Source organism: Hippocampus bargibanti, linkage group LG20 (assembly GCF_051943395.1).
Source record: "Hippocampus bargibanti isolate YZ-2025 linkage group LG20, ASM5194339v1, whole genome shotgun sequence".
Lineage (NCBI taxonomy): Eukaryota > Metazoa > Chordata > Actinopteri > Syngnathiformes > Syngnathidae > Hippocampus > Hippocampus bargibanti.
The window spans coordinates 956652-980592 of NC_142753.1; the positions used below are offsets into that span (position 1 = coordinate 956652).

Sequence of the window (23941 nt, forward strand, 5' to 3'; positions counted from 1 at the left end):
GTACGGATAATGGATGGATGGATAATAATATTAATAACAATAGTAATAATAATCATCATCATAATAATAAATAATAATACATTTCATTTATCAGCGCCTTTCAAAACTCTCAAGGACACCAAACGGTGCCAGGCGTAGATTTAAAATAAAAAAATAGGGTCTGGCGGTCGTGGTCGTAAGTATGGATGGTCGTAAGTCGCGTCGGTCGTAAGTCGGATGTTACCTGTATATATATATTCATTTATTTACATATACACACACACAAACATTTCATTCATAAACACCTTTTAAAACTCTCAAGGACACTTTACGGTCACAGGCTAAGTTTTTCTGTAGGTGAGCAGGGGCAGCCAGATACATCAGCACTCACTCAAGTAACACACACACGACTAACTCAAACAATACCATTCAAATACACAATAACATACAAATAAAGTAAGACGTATTCCGTAGTATCAAGCGGGACTTGCCTGTGATTGCGCCACTGTGGGCTTCCGTTTGGCTTCCGGTTACTTGAAGGCCCGCTCTTATGATTCAATCATAATGTAATCTCGTAGGCAACATTTTAATATATAGCTTTTTATTCCAGGTCAGGGAGTGTTCGTTTTAAAGAAGTCCCTAGATAAGAACATTTATTGTATCATCGAGCATCAATTGTCAAATGAAATCCGTAATATTACATCAAAATGAAGTTGCTCTCAGAACTGCTGGCAACTGAACCTGTTGTTTCTGCCACACACAGACGAACGACTCCTTCTCAACATTGCACTTCTGCAGTCATTTTGAGTGTCATATCTTATATGTGCCAACGTCTTGTCGAAAGCCAATGGCAGAATGGAACAGAAAAAATGTGGCATGATAAATTACTTACAGTGATGAAATCCACTGGCAATTACATTCTTGTTTCGGCATTTTTTTAGTAATGTAAAGTCTCAGGTGTGACTCAAACCACCATCCACTTGGACAATAGAACAGTGACTCAACAAATCGTAATGAATACACCCATCCTTCCATTTTTCGATCCGGAAGGTGCTAGAGCCTATCCCAGCAGTGGCAGGGGACATCCTGAACCGGTTGACACCCAATTGCAGGGTACGCTGACACAAACAATCAAATGCTCTCACACCCATTCAGCAGACACTTAAAAGTGTTCAATCAGCCCACCATGCATGTTTTTGAACTGTGGGAGGAAACTGGAGGACCCGGAGGAAACCCACACATGGAAGCCGTCGCTGGAATTGACCCTGCTACCTCCGGACTGTGAGCTCGACAGAGTTCTGGGCACCTAGACTCATCGTCATTTATAGTTCTCTTTTTAGAGACGCATGTTTTTGGACCCCATAATTCTGAGAACTTCTGTCTTCCCTTGTTTTGAGACTTACTTGTCTGAATTTCAATTTGTTAATCTTTCCAGGAGGGAGCAAACGGAAGGGACGTAGGTGATAAGATGGAAACGGTCAAGAAAGATAAGATAAGCTCCAAGCTGTCCGTTGAGAGAGTTTACCAGAAGAAGACGCAGCTTGAACACATTCTTCTGCGACCGGACACATACGTTGGCTCCGTCGAGCCCATCACCCAGGTAAGTAAAATTGAGGGTGTGCAGCGGTGCGAAAAAGAAAATACCCTCACATATACTTGTAAATAGAGCTGGCAGATATGTTGATAACAGCTCAGTAGTAAAATGGGGACACTGAGTAGCTGCACGAGGGTGGCTACACAATTTGGCGAGCTAGCCAGAAGATTGGCGTGGCAGCTTTATTACCTCCAACACAACGCGAAAGACACAAGCGACAAATCTGTGTATTTTATATTCTAAAATAATGGATCTCTGGAAATGATTTGGAATTGAAGGTCAGAAAACGTTGTTGTTGTTACGGGGGTTGATCACAGCAACCTTATTAGTGTTTTTTTGTTACTTAACTGACATCAGAAACAGGTTTGATAGCAAGGTTCTCCAAAGTGGGTCCTGGAGGGCCGCCGTCCTGCCTGTTTTCCAGCTCTCCCAGGAGCAACGCACCCGATTCAAATCATCAGGATCATTTTGATGCTGCTTCAGAGCTGGCTGATGAGCTGATCATTTGAATCAGGAGTGTTGCTCCTCGGAGAGCTGGAAAACAGGCAGGACAGCGGCCCTCGGGGACTGACTCTAGAGAACCCTGTTTTATAGCATCTAAAATACCCGAAACACGCAGGCTGATATTTTTAGTGAAAAGGAAAACACCAATAACAATGACTTAAAGTGTCCCAAACCTGCCACAAAATGAGCTCGGAACTGGGCAGATTCAGAAAGTCCCACCCCCTTGTTCGTGACGTCACGCCAGGATACTCCTTCACAAACTGCCTTGCTCCAGAATCAAAACAATGGTTTCATAGAGTTCAGATTCAGAGAAGATGCTTTCTTGTTACTCATCCAGTTATGAATATGATTCAAATAGTTCTGAAGAGGAAAGCATACATGTTTGCAATCGATTAAAGAAGTCCTTTCGTATCAATTCGTGCCGTCTGGACTCCAATGTAGCGCCCAGAAAATGCACAAGATGGCACACAAGCCCTGTTGGAAATGGGCTGATTTGTCCACAGGGAATTTGTGTCAACTGACACCTTCTTTATGCGTGTTACCGCAATTGGCTGCGACACACAACGATTCGCCATCGTGTTATTTATGTCGTTTTCCTTTTAATTTCGCCATCAACAAGGTGTTTTCAGATGAAAAAAAGTACCCAAAATGCATTGTGTGTCGCTCTCTCGGTCAGGGGTGTTCCCTCCGTGACGTCACTTAGGGGATCGTCATCAACTCGAAAACAAGGCTTCCTGAATATTCAGCACGCGTCTTAAAACATATAATCTAGCTATATGTGGTGGAATCTTTGTAAAATGCGCTCAGTAGAAGTCATTTGAAGTGATTTTACAAATTATCGACGCAACTTGTCGGGAAGTGTCGGTTGTCCTTTAACAAATATGATATCTATTTAAACTTTCAACATTGTTTGACTAATAGGATTGTATTATATAGAAAAATAAAATCAAATTATTAATAATAAAATAATAATAAAATTATAATAATTAGAAATTGATTAGCAACACAAAGATATGAGGACATCTAAAACACTGACCCACAAAACAAAAACAATCAAAACACTTTTTAAACATGTTTTCAATTTTAGTTTATTTATTTTTCATCAAAATGAGGAAATCAAGATTCTTGGCACATTTTGTGGCACACATCTATTCAAATTCCTGGCGCACAATACAATATTGGTCAGAAGCGTTGCAGTGAATATGGACTGACCATTTTGCCTTCGCATGAACAGCCACAATGTTGGGTCAAAGATGATCCATTGCACCGTTATTTGAAAATGTACATTTACTGTAGCTATGACCGACAGCTCATTAACAATGTTTTTTTTTTCCCCATAAATGACCCTTTCTTTTCTTCTCAGCTAATGTGGGTTTTTGATGAAGTGGTTGGAATGAACCAGAGGGAAATAACCTTTGTACCTGGACTATATAAAATATTTGACGAGATTCTTGGTAAGTCAACAATTTCATTTTATTTGCGTTGTTCTAGTCAATCTAGACAAGGTTTAGAATCATGTGTCTGTCTGACCGTCGGTCAGTCTGGCGAGTTTGTTAACTTTGCAACGCTCAAGGGCATTGTTTGAGCCCGCAATGTATCTGTCACGTTTTGCGAGCTGATGATGGTGGTGGATCCCAAAAAGTAGGCGGGACGGAGCAGCAGGTCGTATTTGACAAATTATATGAAAATAAGGTCAGCAAGAACAAAATCTATAACATCAAAGTCATTGGAACAGAAAAGTACAAAGTATCAAAGAAAAACATGAGTCAAAATCTGCCAAGCCTGACAGGGTGAAGCAAACACATTCAGTGCAATACACTACACTGCATTACAATGCAATGACCCGACGCCAAATGGCCGTGCTGGGAGTCCTTTTAACTGCCACTGATGAGGACGACCAACACTTGTGCAACTGAGGGCCGGGCCGTCAGCACTATCCATTGGTCGACAACCAGAACGTGACAGTCTGCCACGGATAGGAACGACCAACACCTGTGCAGGTGCCGGCGGGACCGATAGCAACACCCGTTGGTCGCCAACCAGATCGTGACAGTATATAATAATGAGATGTCATCTGATTAGTCGTCCGGTGTTTCAATGAAGTGAAGGGATGGCTGACAGACTGACGTATAGTTTTTTTCAAAACAACAACTTTATTTGTGTAGCGTTAGTTCATGACAATGTCACATCACCTTGTCATGCCATCTTGAGATTGATTGGTCGATTGCGATCGACGTATTGAGCATCCATCCATCTCTTTTCAATTGCTGCTGTGGACTGCAAATTTCCCCATTGCGGGACGAATAAAGGTATTCTGATTCTGATTCTGATTCTGATCCCTGGTTTATGGTATGGGAGCTTGCCTTCTTATCAGGCGAGTTCAGTCACCCTCTGGTCCAACACACCTAGGGACGATGCGGAGTGTTCTATCGCCCTCCCATGCATGCTTTTTCAATATGAAATGCCAGTCATCGGCTTGGCAGAAGCATGTCTGTTGCGGTCTGTTTATCCATCGAAGGGGCAGAACAGATGAGCTCGCAGATTGCCGTGACTGCTAAAAATGACAAAAAAAACCATCCAAATGTGATGTCACATTCTAGAATGCATTGCAACATGAAGAGCAATGTTGGTGTATATGCAAATAACGTTTCTACAAAAGGCATCAGAATCATTTTTAATTTCATAAAACTGGAAAAATCCAAATGAATTATATAGACCAAACATGTCAAACAGTCTGGGGCTCTTTTAAAACGTCTCAATTTGACAATGTTTTCACCGTGCACTGTCTGTCTGCACACCCGAAATGCAATTCATTCAAATAGCATACCTTTTGAAATTCTTCCTTACACAGTCAATGCAGCGGATAACAAACAAAGGGATAAAAACATGAATTCCATCAAGATCAACATTGACCCGTAAGTACAATGTTCATACATTTTCTTTTAATTGATGGAGAGAGATGTTTGTTTTTGAAAACATTTGTCTGAAAACCATTTATCGTATTTATTCGAGTATAACGTGCAAAAATTTCTCCCTAAAAAAGAAATCAAAGTTTGGGTGCGCGTTATAAATGAGGCCTGGAAAAAAAATCTCATATAATAATAATAATAATAATAATAATAATAATTGATAATAAAATATTTAATTTAATTTAATATAATAAATTTTCTTGTTTTGCTTTCGGCTTTTCCCCTCAGGGGTCGCCACAGCGAATTAATGTCCTCCATCTATCCCGGTTTTGTGCATCCTCTTCTCTCACACCAGCTACCTTAGTGTCCTCTTTGACAACATCCATAAACCTCCTCTTTGGTCTTCCTCTCAGTCTCCTGCCTGGCAGTTCAAGGCTCAGCATCCTTCTCCCGATATAGTCGCTCTCTCTCCTCTGGACATGTCCAAACCATCTCAGTCTGGCCTCTAATAATAATAATAATAATAATAATAATAATAATAATAATACATTTTTTATTTCAAGCGCCTTTCAAAGCTCTCTAGGACACTTTACAGTCACAGACAATCATAGATACAATAATAAATAAAATACAATAAAAAATAGAATACTTGATCTATTTGAGTAATTCCCGGTTGAACGGGGTCACCGTTGCTGGATACCTAGCTAGCTATCTATTTGCTATCTATTAGCTGTCTAACTTGCTAGCTAGCTAGCTATTAGTCGTCTATTAGCTAGCTAGCTAACTTGATCTATTTGATTTATTCCCGGTTGAATGGGGTCACCGTTGCTGGCTACCGAGCTATCTATTTGCTATCTATTAGCTGTCTAAATAGCTAGCTAGCTAGCTAGCTATTAATTATCTATTAGTTAGCTATCTAACTTGATCCATTTTAGTTATTCCCGGTTGAGTGAACGCTGGCGCGTGTGGCTGCCGCTGCTCACCCACAGAAAAACTGATCCTGTGTCTGTAAAGTGACATTGAGAGTTTTGAACGGCGCTGATAAATGAAATGTGTTATTATTATTATTATTATTATTATTATTATTATTATTATTATTATTATAATACAATAAATAGTATATATATTTAATGCTTCCAGGAGGGGGAAGCATTTCCATGGCTATTTTCCATAGTCGAGCTGTTGTTAAGATGCCCTTCAGTTTCGATTCTCGGCTAGACCGGATAACGCGCATTCCTTCTTTTTAATTGTTGATTACCATTTCTTTAGCCATGCTTCATTTCCTTTCCTCGCCTCGCCCACACTGAAACATGAGTTAAGCATTGCTGATGATGACTCGGACTTTGAAGGATTGTAAATAAATATTGTTAATTTTATTTCGGTATTGCGTTCAATAAATGTTTTTTTATCATGGACGCATGTGTTGGCTTACAATGCCTGGTCTAAGCCGAGAAAAAGTGAAACAAAATTTTATACCGATTTTTTTTATTCTGTCCTAACTTGTTGCACTCATTAGTTTCTCTCGAACACATTTCCCCCAGTGAGTCCAACACCATCTCTATCTGGAACAATGGTAAAGGAATACCAGTGGTGGAGCACAAAGATGAGAAAATGTATGTCCCTGCTCTTATTTTTGGTCACCTGCTCACCTCCAGCAACTATGATGATGATGAAAAGAAGGTCACAGGTAAGTAGAGATGACACGAAGCCAAGGCAACTGCAATAAAAATCAACAGTCGCTTGACTTTCTATTTTGGCGCTTTGTTTTTGCTTTTCTTAGTGACACTTAAAGGACAACCGACACCATTTTTTTGTTTCCTAACTGACATCAGAAAAACGTTTTATAGCATCTAAAATACCCAAAACACACAGACTGATGTTTTTAGTCAAAAGGAAAACACCAATAAAAATGACTTAAAGTGTCCCAAAACTGCCACAAAATGAGCTCGGATCTGGGCAGATTCTGAAAGTACCACCCCCTTGTTCGTGACGTCACTATTGCTCACACACTGCCTTGCTCCAGAATCAAAACAATGGCTTCAGGGAGTTCAGATTTGGATAAAATGCTTTCTTGTTACTCATCCAGTTATGAATATGATTCAAATAGTTCTGAAGAGGAAACATAAATAATTTAAAGCAGATTCTTTACTTACAGACAGTGTATATAGGTTGTCAAATACCTGACATGTTTCGGCGTATACTTCCGCTTTCAGTATTTGAACACCTACAATACACTGTCTGTAAGTAAAGAATCTGTTTTAACTTAGATATCAAGTAGACAGGATGAACTTAATACAACGAGGAAACATAAATGTTTGCAATCGATTAAAGAAGTCCTTCCGTATTAATTAGTGCCGTCTGGACTCCAATGTAGCGCCCAGAAAATGCACAAGATGGCGCACAAGCTCCATATTTGTCCGCTGTAAATTTCCTGTTACCGCAATTGGCTGCGACACACAACGATTCCCCATCGCGTTATTTATGTAGTTTTCCTTCTAATTTCGCCATCAACACGGATCAACACGATGTTTTCAGACCAAAGTACCCAAAATGCATTGTGCGTCGCTTTTTTCGGTCACGGGAATTCCCTCTGTGACGTCACTTAGGGGATCGTAATCAACTGGAAAACAAGACTTCCGGAATATTCAGTGCGAGTCTTAAAACGTAAAATATAGCTCCATGCGGTGGAATCTTTGCGCTGAAGTGCGCTCAGTAGAAGTCATTTGAAGTGATTTCACAAATTATGGACACAACTTGTCCGGAGGTGTCGGTTGTCCTTTAAGTGATCGTTAATTTCCGCTGCCTTTGAACACCTCTCGAGTCAAACGGAGGAGACAAGGCACAGAGTCGGACACAGATGTGTCTGTTTTTGTTGACACTGTTCAAAACAGAAATAAAATGTACATTTTAATGAAACATCACAACTCTTTTAATGACTATTTCCTTTCAAAAATGCAACCAATGCAAAAAAAAATCCTCAAGTTGTTCTATTGACACGAAACCACGGACGCCAGCATGTACAAACATATTAAAAACAGTGATTGTTGCAAGCGATAAAGATATCTGAATGCAACACAATTAAATACATGAATGAAAAACCAAAACTGCAACGTTTACATTACTCACGTTGATGAAGTATTCTGCTGCACGTCAAATTATTTCGCGATGAAGGATTTGCTTGTTGGATTGTCCCCCACAGCCACAATTGCCTTGTACGTTGTTCGGATATCACAATTCTTACGTTTCCCCATGGTTTAAATTGGTGTTGAACAACAGTACTCTATATAAGCTCTGCTACGCCTTTTTTTTTTTATTGTGCTCACGTCGACAGGTCATAACACTGAAGCTGGTCACGTGACTGGGGCTTGGGAGGACCCGACAACGGGGTTCGAAAGAGTGCCTGAATAGAATGGCTGTTTGTATCTGTATGTGATAACTGCTACGTTTTGTGATTAAAAAGACCGACCCGCTATAGCAGCGACTGTGCACATCATTTGCCATGCTGAGGGGCATTACAGTATGTTTCAGATGCTATTGCAGCAGTAATGATAGACGTGAGCTCTACTACGCCTTTTTTTTATTGTGCTTGCGTCGACAGGTCACAACACGGAAATTGGTTACGTGACTGGGGGATCTTTAATACAGTATGGCATGTACAGTAATTTTCAAAATAATCACGCTTCAGCAGACAAAACAATAAACATTGTTGCAAAAAACGATTGCATTCATATACAGTACAGTAAAGTGTACATGTACATAAGACTGCAACAGGGAAACTGCAACGCTTGCATCTTAATATGCAATTAAAAAAAAATCTTCAATCTTCTGCTTTCCATTTTCACCTTCTAACACAAACGATTCAATCTTGTTTACATTTCTAAAAAAAATCTGATGCATTTTCTCTCAAGTAAAATAGTACATCCGTAACACCTTGCAACACTTGTGTCTTTGTTGGTTCTTCATCCTCATCATTCTGGTCTTTATGTGAATCTTCTGGGGCATACTTGGCTTTTATTTTGTGTTGGATTCTCCTCAACAGCCACGATTGACTTGTATTTCGTTGCGAGGTCACAATTCTTTCGTTTCGCTATGGTTGAAGACGGTAAAAAATGGCGTCTGCTCCACTGCAAGACACGGGAGCGGGTCACGTGACTAAGTCACGTGACCAAGTCAACCAACAGCGCGACCGATACAGATTTCGATAATGGTGGTACTGTATAGAAACCCCTAAGCAAATATCGATTCACCTTAAACTGCTTTTGTATCGATATAAACATAGCAAAATGGCCGGCGGGAAATGAAAAAGAGCACCGTAGTAACCGGATTATCGTAAAAACCATGAATCGTACTAAACAGAACTAATTATACATAAAAAGACTAGAGCTGTGTACAGGAAATGAAAATAGTATCGTAATAAGCAATATTATCAATATAACCGATATCGACATAACGAGACTTTACTGTACCAGGGATGCATCTGGGCTGCACCCTTGTGCCATTTACGCATTTTCACAGCCACTGCCGCAACTTTGTAACTCCGGCGCAAGTCTATTACGATTACAGAACTTCAAAGTCCTTTAAAGCAGAGGTCCCCAACCCCCGGGCCGCGGACCGGTACCGGTCCGTGGGTGATTTGGTACCGGGCCGCGCAGAAAGAATAAATAATTTACGTAATTTCCGTTTTATTTATTATCTGAGTCTGAACTATGTTTTATTTTGAAAAATGAAAAAATACCAGATTACATCCGTCTATGACTTACTCTTCACACATGTCAAAACGCTTGTCTAGGTCATGTCATACATACCGCTAAAATTAGCCCACCGTAAGTTAGCAAAATGAGTAAAAAAAACAAAAGTCTTTGGAAAGTTTCTTTTCGAAGGGCAAAAGGCCCAGTGAGGAGACCCAGCGATGTTACCAGGACTCTGCTAATAAAGTTGTGTAAACATACACGATGGATTCACGTTTATTATTATATTTAAAAGAAAGAAAAAAACCGTTTCCATGCCTGTCGTATCATTTTATTTTGTTGTATTTATCTGCCGGTCCGTGAAAATATTGTCTGACATGAAACCGGTCCGTGGCGCAAAAAAGGTTGGGGACCACTGCTTTAAAGGACAACCGACACCATTTTTTTGTTTCCTAACTGACATCAGAAAAACGTTTTATAGCATCTAAAATACCCAAAACACGCAGGCTGATATTTGTAGTCAAATGCAAAACACCAATGAAAATGAATTGAAACAATGAATAGTTTAATTGACAATCTAATGTCATTTTCTTTGTGTTTGTTTCCAGGTGGAAGAAATGGCTATGGGGCCAAACTTTGCAATATTTTCAGTACCAAATTCACTGTGGAAACTGCCTGCAAGGAGTACAGACACAGCTTTAAACAGGTTTCAAAATATCCTGCATTTGTGTTGCTTTTGCACACGAAGCGTAGCCTCTTCATTAAAAACAAGAGGAAGGAAAAAAAGTATATTTCTCTTACTATTGTTACCATGTGCTCCACACAGACTTGGCAGAACAACATGAGCAAGACTTCGGAACCCAAGGTCAAGTTCTTCGATGGAGATGATTTCACTTGTGTGACTTTCCAGCCAGACCTATCGAAGTTTAAAATGGAGAAACTGGATACGGATACCGTAGCTCTCATGACGCGCAGAGCATATGATGTTGCCGGTTCCTGCAAAGGGGTCAAAGTCACTCTGAACGGGAAAAAATTACCTGTAAGTATCAGTCATATGGAAATAACCTGTCAAGGATTATTTTTTTTCTATATTTTCCAGTTTATGCAAGTTGCAGATGGGTGGGTTATGTGTGAATAAGTTCTTAAAGGTAGGAGGCACGGTGGAAAAATGTTGAATTTTCATCCATGGCGATGAAAAAACATTCAAAAGATATTCGTCTTTTCTCTGACATACGTATGACTGTGAGGAAATGTTAAACATTGATCCCTTGACACTTCACGCTTTAAGTTGTGCGGCTTCAATGCGTTTTTAACTGTGTGGGGTTTGCATATTCTCCCCATGCCTGCCCGGGTTTCTCCAGGTACTCATGTTGCTCCCACATTCCAAAAACATGAATGGCAGCCTTATTGACCACTCCAAATTATCATTGGGTGTGAGCACAGATGGTTGTTTGTTTCGGGGTGCCCTGCGATTGGCTGGCAACCGGTTCGGGATGTCCCCCGCCTACTGCCCGAAGACGGCTGGAATAGGCTCCATCCATCGCCACCCGCGACCCTCGTTAGGATAAGCAGATCGTAAAAGGCAGGGATGAGAAGATTCCGCCGATCGGCGGATTTCCGACTTTTTTCGACCAAAATGACCAGATCAAACTGAATATGTATTCTCGCTTTTTCGCCGTTCATTTCCTGTTTCGGCTAGTGTTTGCGGAAAGCGCAATTCTGATTGGATGATACTGACCCCGGTTGGCGAAAAGCGCCATTTTGATTGGATGATCTTGATTTAGGTATCGAAACAGGTAAACGTCTTTGTGGAGAGAACATGTTGTAATGTGATAGATTCTGATTTGCAATGAAACAATCCATCGTCGAGTGTCAGTGGCGCTATGACAAGCCCCATGCTAACGTTAGCATCAATATACTACTGTGCGAGGCAGCAGAAAGCGCACGTGCAAGCTAATGAGCAGTGTGCAGGCTAGCTAGCAGTAACCTTGCGCACAGTAAAGCTCGTTATAGCTATATCGAGCATATCGATGCACGCACGGAGAAAATGCAGGCGGATATATCGCTAGCAGTATCGATATAACGAGACTTTACTGTATATATATATATATATATATATATATATATATATATATATATATATATATATATATATATAGTCATATCGATATTTTTCCAGACTACCGAGAATATCGATATAACGAGACTTTACTGTATATATATATATATATATATATCGATATAACGAGACTTTACTGTATATATATATATATATATATATATAGTAAAGTCTCGTTATATCGATATTCTCGGGAGTCTGGAAAAATATCGATATGACCAGACTATCGATATATCCGATCCAGCGGGCATGTAATTTTCTCCTTGAGTTCATAGAAATAGTATCGTAATAAGCAGTACTATCGATATAACGAGACTTTACTGTATATATATAAAGAGTATATATGCGTTTTCAGACTTTCTTCTCATTTGTCATTCTCATCCCTGAAAGTTACAATGATGAAAGAAAATGTACCCATTTTATCTCTCCCAAGGTCAATGGCTTCCGCAGCTATGTGGATCTTTATGTGAAAGACAAATTGGATGAGACAGGTGTCGCCCTGAAAGTGCTGCATGAGACTGTAAATGAACGATGGGAAGTGTGTCTCACAATGAGTGAGAAAGGATTCCAACAAATCAGCTTTGTCAACAGCATCGCCACAACCAAGGTGTGTCTGGCAATATTGTATTAGCATCTGAAACTTTGGATACACGAGAGGTTAACTTTTAGATGGGGGGTTTTCACACGGACGTTAAAGTATAAAGTTAAAGATATAGAAGCCTGATATTTTTTTGCGTTTTTGTTTCGATTATTTTCTTAAACCTGTTCTGGTTTCACTATTTCATTAAAAAATGAATTGTAATATATTAGGATGATTAATACAGGAGTTTACTGTATCTTAAAGATAATACAAACAAACACATGAATTTTTTAAAAAAATGGTCTGGCCCTCGACAATGTTCCGCTTTTTAATTTTGGCCCTTTGTGAATTTGAGTTTGACACCCTTGAAGTAGACAGTTTATAATGTAACACTTGAAAGGTTTGTGTAACTCGTTGTTGTTGTTGTTGCGTGTGTTTTTTTTTCCCCCAGGGTGGGAGGCACGTTGACTACGTGGTTGATCAAATAGTGTCCAAACTTATCGAAGTGGTGAAAAAGAAAAACAAGGCAGGAGTGTCTGTCAAACCTTTCCAGGTAACACGATGCATCATTTTTAAGAGAACCATTAAAAAAAAAAAAAAAACATTCCTTACTCATGTTACTTTCTTCCCTGAATGCTGCAGGTTAAAAACCATGTTTGGGTTTTTGTCAATGCATTAATTGAGAATCCGAGCTTCGACTCCCAGACAAAAGAAAATATGACCCTCCAGACAAAAAGCTTTGGTTCCAAGTGCCTTTTGTCTGAGAAGTTTATCAAGGCTGTAAGTGCAGTTATGCTTTTCTCTTTCTGTCTTCTTCATACAAAATACGTACATTGTTTGAGTTGATGTTCTCTCTTTGTCCTCTTCAGGCAACCAATTGTGGGATTGTCGAGAGCATACTCAACTGGGTGAAGTTCAAAGCTCAGACACAGCTGAATAAAAAGTGCTCATCTGTGAAGCATAGCAAGATTAAAGGCATCCCCAAACTGGATGATGCCAATGATGCCGGTGTGTTTCAACTGCAGACTTGTTTATTGCTTGGAACTGTTACTCGGAATCGGCATTCATATTTCTTGATCATTTGTTGTTGGTTGATGAATCTGAAATCCTAATCTAACGCGTTCAGGGATGAGAATATTCCGCCGATCGCTGAATTTCCCACCAAAATGACCAGATAAAACTAAATATGTATTCTCGCTTTTTCACTGTTCATTTCCTGTTTCGGCTTGTGTTGGCAGAAAGCGCAATTTTGATTGGATGATACTGACGACGGCTGGCGGAAAGCATTTTGATTGGTTGATCTTGATTTAGGTGCCGTTGATGTCGAAACTGGTAAATGTCCGCTTTTCAATAAGCGGATGTGTAAAAAAAATCATCTTGAATGGACCCAAGGATTCGCCAAATTAGAACCTTTGTGTTCTAATTTGACAGATTCTTATTTGCAATGAAACAATACCATCAATGAAACAGTCGAATGTCAGTGGTACTATGACATTCATTATGAGTGGCATGGATAATTTGTACTTGTGACTGTTGCCGTGTTATATGTGACATAAATGGCATTTTTAATGCATTCCCTGCCTCTTCTTGCCAAGCATGTACGTGTTGGGCTCTAATTTTTCTATTCCAAGTTGGTCACCCATGGTCACTATTCTACTTTCTCTCAGAACAAATGAAGACATATTTAAACATAGACTGTCCGCCATTACAAGGTTGATGTAAAACCATGAAAATAGCAATGACTGAATCCACAATTTATGAACAATTACTGTCGCAAAATAATGGTTATGCTGTGGTATAACTATCCTATGGTAATGTTCTTGAAAAAAAATACAAAATGCGAAAATTTGACTATTTTCTGAAATGTCAACTAAACTAATTGGTATTTCAACAAGACATTAACGGATATGCTTTTTTTTTTCTAACCCATATTCAAGGTGGCAAACACTCCTCAGAATGCACTCTTATCCTCACCGAAGGTGATTCAGCAAAATCTCTTGCCGTTTCTGGACTCGGAGTCATCGGCCGTGATCGTTATGGTGTATTTCCCCTCAGAGGAAAGATCCTAAATGTTCGTGAAGCAACGCACAAACAGGTAAGTGTTCAATTTCATGTATTTCGCCTAAAAAAAAATACTGTGTTTGCATCTAAACTTTTACGGGCTCCTCCCTCCTGCAGAGGGCAGCAGTGATGGGTGAGGGTAGTTAAATTAATTCCTGTTCTTTTCCCCTGCTCTTGAGGACACATGGATCCTGCTAATTGAAAAAAAGTTTTGTAGTTGAAAATTTCCAAAGTGGATGAGTTTAACCTTGAGGACTTTGTTACTGCTGTGCAATTGGATCTGTGTAGTAGGGTTCAATTGGTTAGTGTGCAATCCTTAAAACGCGGTTGAATAAGGCAGACTATAAGCATGAGTTGCAGTTGGCATTGGTAGACAGTCAGGTCTTGCCTGGTCTGTAGTTGAGGCAAAGGCTTCTTTTGAAGAGTTACTGCAGCTAAAACAACTCAAACTAGAGTTAGCCCGCACACGGCTTGATCTCGAAAAGGTTCATGAAGCAAATAGGGGAGAACACCAGGGTGTGTGTGGTAGCTCTTGCTCCCTTTGATGCTCGCAAGCACTTTTTTTGTTCCTTCTTTTCGTGATTACAGTGTTGATAAATACTTTGCTGTATTTGAGCGTGCTCTGTGCATCTTTGAAATGGCCGAGGGGTGTGGACATTGCTTTTGCAGTGTGTCCTCACTGGTAAAGCCCATGTGGCGATTGCGTCCCTGGCAACTGCGGACAGCCTTGATATGATCAGCTAAAGACCGCTGTGTTGAGGGGATATGAAATCTGCCCAGAGGAATATCGGCAGAAGTTTAGACATTGCAGATGTTCTCTGCATTTGTCCGTGAGAAAGAGGTGTTGTTTCATCGTGGTGTGCTGCAGTGAGGGTGACAACCTTGGCTGATGAGAGAGAGTTAATGATACTTGATGAATTTAAGGACTGCATCCCAGAGAAGGTCACCGATTATCTCAATGAGAAGTAGGTCGCTACCTTCTATGAGGCTGTTAGCCTTGCTGATCGTGCTAGTAAGAAGTCCTCAGTGTCAGGTGGCAAGGTCAGGGAGACCTCTCGTGCTCCCCTGCTGCAAGGATCTAGCAGTGCTCCCCATGCCACAAATGCAGGCATACGACTGACAGCCACCCAAGTAAACAAGTTGGTGCCAAAGACAGCCCATGATGTTTCTACTGTAAGAAGCGTGGGCAATGCGAGTATGTAGGAGTTCCTTTTCAGACCATCATGCTTGAGTTTGACCTGGTTACAGGTCCCGTCAGAGGGGGCACTCGCCCATGCTTCCCAATTGAAGGGGTGACCTTTTTGCTTGGGAATGATCTGGTCATGCCTGAGGTGACTGTGATCCCTCTCATTTCTGCAAGTCCAGATGTGTTGTATCTGTGTCCTAAGGTATTCATTGCATGTGCCGTAACCCGTGCCATGTCAAAATGTCAATCTATTACTGACCTTGACAATTAAATTGACTCGTCAGGTATTTTTTAAACTGGGCCATAGGGTGGTGCTTCACCTTTGGGCCCAGTAGGTCCTACACCCTCACTGGATGCGCTACCCAGTGAAATGGGGAGTGTCCACGGCATGAGAGAAGCTTACAGTTTGCCAAAAAGTAGACCCAAGTCTGTCTCCTTTGTTTGCGGAACAGTTTCTGAGAACAAAGCCGAGTCTGTGCCGTGTGGCTATTAAATGGCCAACGAAAATCCTCATGTGCAAGTGGTCTCAGAGTTCTGTGCAGGATGGAGAGTAGTGACTCAAGTGGTGGTTCCATTTCGTTACCGAGGTGAGATTTTGAGCTTAGCCCATGACAACCAGCTGGCCGGTCACTTGGTTGTGAATAAAACCTATGACCGTGTTCTATGTCACTTACTTTGGCTAAGGTTGAAGATAATCTATCGGTGACCTTCTCTGGGATGCAGTCCTTAAATTCATCAAGTATCATTAACTCTCTCTCATCAGCCAAGGTTGTCACCCTCACTGCAGCACACCACGATGAAACAACACCTCTTTCTCACGGACAAATGCAGCAAACATCTGCAATGTCTAAACTTCTGCCGATATTCCTCTGGGCAGATTTCATATCCCCTCAACACTTACTTTGGCTAAGGTTGAAGAAAATGGATGCATGAATGAATGAGGGCGTTGACCACTGCGAGATCCCTATTATTTTGTAGGAATCATTAAGGACCAAGCAGTGACCGCTGTGAGGTACTATTGGTTTAGTAGTGATCGCTGAAAATTACTGTTTTCTGGGTGGAGTTTGCATTTGCATGGGTACTCTTGTTCTCTTGTCCATTCCAAAAATATTCTAGGTTTATTGAACACTCTTATCTGTCCTTATGTTTCCTTTTAAATATGAATGCTTGTTTGTCTATTTACCCAGTTCACAGTGTATCCTCCCTACTGCCCAAAGTCAGCTGGATAGACTCCAGCCCACCTTAAACTCCTGTGATGATAAAGTGTTTCACATAATGGATGGATGGAAGGTTTATTTTCAAAACCCAAACAACAACTGCGGAGTTTCACTAATTTTTGAAGAAATTGTTTTTAATCATCCATCCACCTATCCATTCATCCATTTTTAGATCCATTTTATGCTCACAAAGGTTGTAGGTAGTGCTGGTGCCCATCCTAGCCATCTACGGGCAGTCAGCGGCGGACACCATGGACTGGTCGCCAGCCAATCACAGGTCACACATAGAAGCACAACTATCCACGTTCACTCCCACACAGAGGGACAATTTAGAGTGCTCAATCAGCCTGCCATAAATGTTTTTGGAATGTGGAAGAAAACCGCAGGGCCCGGATGGAAAACCCATGCAGCCATGGGGAAACCATACAAACTTCACAGAGGAAGGTTGGAGCCGAGGTCGAACCCACAACCACTCAACCACAATATTTATTTTGTATTGTGTGCTGTTTTTGTTATTGTTTTTATTTATTTATTTATTTATTTATTTTTTTTACCGACAGATAATGGAAAACGCTGAAATCAATAATATCATCAAAATTGTTGGACTCCAATACAAGAAGAGTTATGAAGACCCAGAGTCCCTGAGGAGCCTGCGCTATGGCAAGATCATGATCATGACAGACCAGGTGGCCGAATAAGTGAATGCAAGCTGTACTACAACCATTGATAGTGTTTTTTGCACATATAGCGCATTTGAAAATAAATGTGTACTTCGCTTAAATTCAAGCACATAGTGTAGTTGAAGTTGTCCTGTTTCATGTCTATTCTAGGATCAAGATGGGTCCCATATAAAAGGTCTACTCATCAACTTCTTTCATCACAACTGGCCATCCTTGTTGAAACACACATTCCTGGAGGAATTTATCACACCCATTGTCAAAGTAAGGCGGGGTGTACGACTTTTCATTGTTGTCTCAATGTATGTAATATTACATACCATTCTTATGTACACATAAAAAAATATATATGTAAAGCACACTAGTAACAGCATATCGCCGACAATGCGGACCTAACTCTATTCCTTGTAGTACAGGAATAGAACAGTCCATACTAGGGCGTTTGATACTTTACATTCATGGATCACCACCAACACCATATACTGTAACAAGAGGCATGCGTTTGAACGCCTACTTCAAGTACACAAAACACAAGTAGTCTGCTTGGATGAAATACCACGCACCTTTGGTGATCCTGTTGATTCTGTAGATCTGCCCCACTGCCGGAAGGAAAACCATACTGCTCCTCCTGAATCTGTGATTCAACCTCCCAACAGATCCAACTGCTAGGCCAAGTCCTGGGATCCCTTTATAGTTGGAATACACCCTCCAGTCCCCCTTCTGAGAAGGGGTGTTCACCATCCCGGTCTGCCAATCCAGAACTACTGTCCTCAATGTTCACATAATGTTGCCAAATCCAGAACCTTTCTGGACTCTTGGCAGGTGTCATCCTACATGGAGCTTTGCTACCGAGGAGCTTTATAGCCACCTTGACTTCATTTGATAGATAAGAGAGCCTTTCTAGAGTCCCTAGAATCTCCTCCCTGAAAGGGAGGCCTGTCAGCAGCATTGAGGGGTTATTCTCAGTATTGTTCCTTCAGTCTCACATCTCGATGCCCGATTTTTTTTTTGCCTCCCACCGGCCAAATGGGCCTAATAGAACTCTTGCAGATTGATAGCAACCCTTACCTCCGGAATACATCAACGGATTTGTGGACTTCCACCACAGCAGATGCCAACCATCGAATAGACACAGTTCCTATCAGTCGCCCCAACCACGGAAGTGTGTTATATGGTGCACTCAGACTCAATACGGGCAGTCCTCCTGATCACGCCATTCACCGTTTCACTCTCATTGTCCGCCTGCATTGAAGTTCCCCAGCATAACGGTGGAGTCCCCAGGGAGAGCATTCTCCAGCACATCGTCCTAGGCTTCAAAAAGAGTGGCTACTCTGAGCTGACCAAACACAGGCAGGAGCTGCTCTCCGCCTAGCAAATGGAGAGAGGTTACCCTATTGTCCACTGGGGTAATCAGTGTGGCGACAGCTGCTCTTACCCGTGGACAATTCCTGCTCTTTTATTATTTATAATTGTATTGTTGTTTTCATTGTTCCATTGTTGTTATTGATTGTCAAGTGTCCTTGGGTGTTTGGATAGGTGCTGGTAAATAAAAGGTATTATTATTATTATTATTATTATTATTATTATTATTATTATTATTATTATTATTATTGTTGTTGTTGTTAATAATAATATTAGCAGTGCCACAATACTCTCAGGTTCACAGAGACTGTTGATACAGTAAAGTCTCGTTATATCGATAGTCCCGGTTATATCGATACTATTTCTATGCACGCACGGAGAAAATTACATGCGCGCAGGGTTGGATATGTCGATAGTCCCGGTTATATCGATATTTTTCAGACTCCCTAGAATATCGATATAACGAGACTTTACTGTATTTTTAAGAGGAGGCTTATTAATGTACTTATTTAAATTATTTTAATTAAAGCCTTCTATTTATGTATTATTTATTTGTTTGTTTTCTCGTAAATTGTATCCTGACTGGAGGAAATCAAATCCACATTGGCATAAAATGTTTTGAATTTCAACGAAAAGAACAGAAATGATTCTGGTTGGTCCCAGTGGCCCTTGTACCGCCCAACCTGTAGACTTGGGGCCCCCTTTCTCCACATCTTAATTCAGTGGTCTCAAACTGGACAGTGATTTTAAAATTGACCAGCAAATTGGTGTCATTGTTCAATCCACCTGCTTTAATCTTAGGCAGCTAGCTAAAGTAACACATCTCCTTTTTGATGAGCACCTAGAAAATAATAATAATAATAATAATAATAATAATAATAATAATAATAATAAATTTTATTTTTCTTTCAAAGCTCTCAAGGACACTTTACAGTCACAGACAAGCATTGATACAATAATAAATAAAATACAATTATAAATAAAAACAAGAGATAGAGCTACAAAGAAAATGCAATTTTAAATATGGGGGTTTTGAGATGGGATTTGACGGTGGGAAGAGAATCGATGTTACGAATGTTGGGAGGAAGTGAGTTCCAGAGTTTGGGGGCACCTCGAGACAGTAATTCATGGCCTCGTCACTTCCACGCTAAATTACTGTCCTGCACTTTACTTTGGAGTCAGCCAATCCTCCATGAAGAGTCTCTGGTTGGTCATAAGAGGGAGCACATAACTCCTGCTCTGGCATACACCGTCAACTGCTTGCCATCATCCAATGCTGTAATTTTGCAATCCTTTTTCAGAATAACATAAAATTAATACTTGACTCATCAATTACTGTATATTGAAAACCGTGACCCCATTCTTGATAGAGCTTGTGAAGCAAATTAACGTTTGATAACATCAACAAAAAAAGCTATTTTGGGATGAGAAAATATTACGATGGTTATTATTGCTGATGGCCCAATTGTTTTGTTTGTTTATTTGTTTTTTTTCTGCAGGCTACCAAGAATAAACAAGAGCTGGCCTTTTACAGCATTCCAGAGTTTGACGAGTGGAAGAAACAGACAGAAAACTATAAAACTTGGCATGTAAAGTACTACAAAGGTTTGTTGTTTGTGCAGTCATTTGAGATTGTACACCAAAAATGCTTGAAAAGTTATAGTTGTCTTGATTATTGTTATTTCCTTATGATCAAGTTGAATAAATGTTACAGGTTTGGGTACAAGTACAAGCAAAGAGGCGAAAGAATATTTTGCTGAGATGGAGAAGCATCGCATCATATTTCGGTACAATGGCGCTGAGGATGATGCGGCTATCACTCTGGTGAGTTCAAGCTCATAATTTTCTAAAGTAACTCATTTAAAAAAAAGAAATAATTGCCAATGACTCATTAAAACAGATTTTATTACTTGGGTGTATACGTATTAGCATGCTTTGCCAATGTTCTTCCAAAAAATAACCACATTGCTCAACAAATTCATTCGGTTTCTTCTATTCATTCACTTATTTTTCAGCTTTATCCTCGCTAGGAACAAACAGTTGTTCGCACTCACACTCACACCTAGGGACATATTGTCATGTTCAATCAGCATGCCAGGGATGTTTTTGGAATGTGCGAGGAAACCTGGAGGAAAACCACGCAGGCAGGGAGAACATTTAAACTCCAGACATGTGGGGCAGAGCAGGGATTGAACCCACAACCTGTGAGGTTGACGCGCTAACCGCTGTCTCACCGGGCCACTCAGTACACGTAACGTCCGAATTACGACCGGCGCGACTTACGACCACCCGTACTTACAACCACGAACGCCAGACCCTTTTTTTGGCCAGCCAGCCAGCCAGCATCGATTGTGTGGTGGCACCGGAGGGGGGGAGTGTCCACCGACGCCGGCCAGACTCGAGCCATCCCAAGCACTTCACACTCAGCTGCATATCAGTCTAGTGAGAGTTGGAGAGCCCTGCTTGAAGAAGCCAACAGCACCAAATCATTTGCAAAAATCAGAGATGCAATATTGACGCCACCAAACAGGACCTCCTCAACACCTCGGCTGTGCTTAGACGTTTTGTCCATGAATACAATCAGTGACAAAGGGCAGCCTTGTCCAACCCTTATAATAATAATACATTTCATTTCTAAGCGCCTTTCAAAACTCACAAGATCAGTTTTTCTGTGGGTGAGCAGCGGCAGCCACATGCGCCAGCGTTCACTCAACTCAAATAGATAGAAAGCTAGCTAGCTAGCCAACAGATAGCTAATAGTTAGCTAGCTAGATGGCTAGCCAGCCAGCTATATCGCTATATAGCTAATAGATAGCTAGCTTGATAGCTGGCCAGTATCTATCGTTCACGTTCGGTATAGGCAAATGGCACCTGGAACCAGTGCCAATATGAAGTCACTGGATGCCAAATAGAATTTATTGTTTTGGGAAGTAGTTTAATATTTCTATGTGAATCTTCATATTTATCTTTTTTCTTAAACGATAAAGTCTACGTCATTAAAGTTTGTTTACTTTTAGTTTAAACATACAGTACGTTATTAATTTGCTTATCAAACATATTGTAGTCATGTCGATTGTTGCTTTAAATGTATTTTAGTTTTCACTGTGTTCCATAATAAATGTTTTGGACATCAGTACGAGGGGTGCTACATTGAGCTAGCCACATCGAGCTAGCTAAAAAAACAAGGTCAATTTGGTCCCAAGTGGCTTCGTTGCTGTTTTGTATGTTTTAGTCAAACACTAAACCGGGAAGTACTTACTTATGTTGACTGAAGTTGACTTACAGCCGGCCGCCCACTCTGAAACTCTGTCCAACACCTTCTCCACCTCCACAAAGCATATGAAAACTCTGACCCTCGACTTCTCGATGCACTGTTCTCTCCAACACCAATAAATAGACCTCAGCAGGGATACTGAGAAGTGTGTTCCCTTTGTTGTTGGATCATACCCTCTTATAAAAAGAGACCACCACCTCGGTCTGGCAGTACCGAGGCACTCTCCTCGATGACCACGCGATGTCGCAGAGGCTTGTCAACCAGGAGAGCCTCACAACATCCAGAGGCTTGAGGAACTTTTGGGCTGATCTCACCGCAGAGCCAAAATACCCGTTGAAGTTCCTGAAATTAAACACAACTCATTAATATTGTTGTTGTTGTTGTTGTTAATATTGATGTTGTTTTAATACGAAAGACAAACTAAAAATGACTGTTTTGTTTCAGGCCTTCAGTAAGAAGAAAACCGATGACAGGAAAGAGTGGCTCACCAACTTCATGGAGGACAGAAGACAAAGACGAATTCATGGTCTCCCTGAGGTTAGTGAATTCAATATTTCTGAGTTTTCCACCTATGAGGCCCACCACCACATTCCACTTTGCAGCCAAACTGAACTTGGCCTGAACCATTGCAGATAAAGGAGACTTGGTGACTTACACCCACTCATTGAACAAGTTGTGGATGAGGCATAAAGGGAGAAAAAGTAAGTTGCTACAGAGAGAGAAGGAGGAGATGAGCAAAAATAAAACAGAAGAGTGGAGATATATTGACAGTTGTAGGTCGCTCCCATTTACTTGTACTGGTATGTAACATTTGGGCACTTTACACACATTCCTGTAGATTTAATGACTGGACTGATTTGTTTTATCTGAGAAGATGTTTCGGCACTCATCGCGGACGGTTTCATCACTTCACTTAACAAGGCTTGTTTAAGACAGTTCACCAGAAATGTGATTATTTTATTGTGGAGCAAACGGCCATCTTTATTATTATTATTATTAATAATAATAATCCATTTCATTTCTAAGCGCCTTTCAAAACTCTCAAGGTCACTTGACAGTCACAGGATGTTTTTCTGTGGGTGAGCACTGGCAGCCACACGCGCCAGCGTTCACTCAACCTGGAAGTAACTCAAATAGATAGAAAGCTAGCTAATATATATAGCTAAATAGCGAGATAGCTAGCCAGATAGATAGCTAGTGAGATAGCTAATATATAGCCAGAGAGATAGCCAATAGATAGCTAGCTTGGTAGCTAGCTAGATAGTTCATACATAGCCAGTGAGATTTACAATGCATTTTCCACAAAACTCACATTGATAATCAAAGCAAATACTATACACTCAAATTCATCAACACAACAAAGTTCCTTCGTCATTTTGTCTCACATCCTGGTTCTTCAATCGCCGTTTAATGATTTCAAATGGAAAATCCGAGTGAACGCATGAAGTCTTAAAATGACATTTCTCAGCTTTCCAGTTGGCCTTGAAAAAAACTCATCATAATTTGTGTCGCCAGAGTCTTCGTTAGTTAGTCTCCTTTGGCTCCTTGACTTTAAGATACAGTGAGACCTCAACTTACGAACTTAATTGGTTCCCAAACAGAGTGTGTAAGGCGAAAAGTGTGTATCTAAAAAAAAATTCCCATGGGAAACCATTAAAATGGGAATAATCCGTTCCCGGGTTTCCATGAAATATACTTTTCAACTAAATAAGCCATAAAACTACACACAACATACCTTATTCTATGTATAATAAATGTGCTATTGTGTTGTAATGAAAGAAATACACTGCA

At 40.5% G+C, this 23941-nt stretch overlaps 1 protein-coding gene across 1 annotated transcript in view; it reads left to right on the forward strand.

Annotated features, from left to right (window-relative positions):
• Window positions 1–23941, forward strand: part of top2b (DNA topoisomerase II beta) — an 81685-nt gene that overhangs the window by 3309 nt on the left and 54435 nt on the right. Inside the window, exons 2-17 of the mRNA XM_089022920.1 lie at window positions 1415–1579; window positions 3441–3531; window positions 4929–4992; window positions 6528–6673; window positions 10283–10380; window positions 10501–10713; window positions 12227–12400; window positions 12825–12926; window positions 13016–13153; window positions 13243–13381; window positions 14311–14468; window positions 17398–17523; window positions 17668–17778; window positions 20376–20481; window positions 20591–20700; window positions 22595–22687. Of these exons, the coding sequence (XP_088879046.1) occupies window positions 1415–1579; window positions 3441–3531; window positions 4929–4992; window positions 6528–6673; window positions 10283–10380; window positions 10501–10713; window positions 12227–12400; window positions 12825–12926; window positions 13016–13153; window positions 13243–13381; window positions 14311–14468; window positions 17398–17523; window positions 17668–17778; window positions 20376–20481; window positions 20591–20700; window positions 22595–22687 (2034 nt within the window). The remainder of the gene's footprint in view (window positions 1–1414; window positions 1580–3440; window positions 3532–4928; window positions 4993–6527; window positions 6674–10282; window positions 10381–10500; window positions 10714–12226; window positions 12401–12824; window positions 12927–13015; window positions 13154–13242; window positions 13382–14310; window positions 14469–17397; window positions 17524–17667; window positions 17779–20375; window positions 20482–20590; window positions 20701–22594; window positions 22688–23941) is intronic.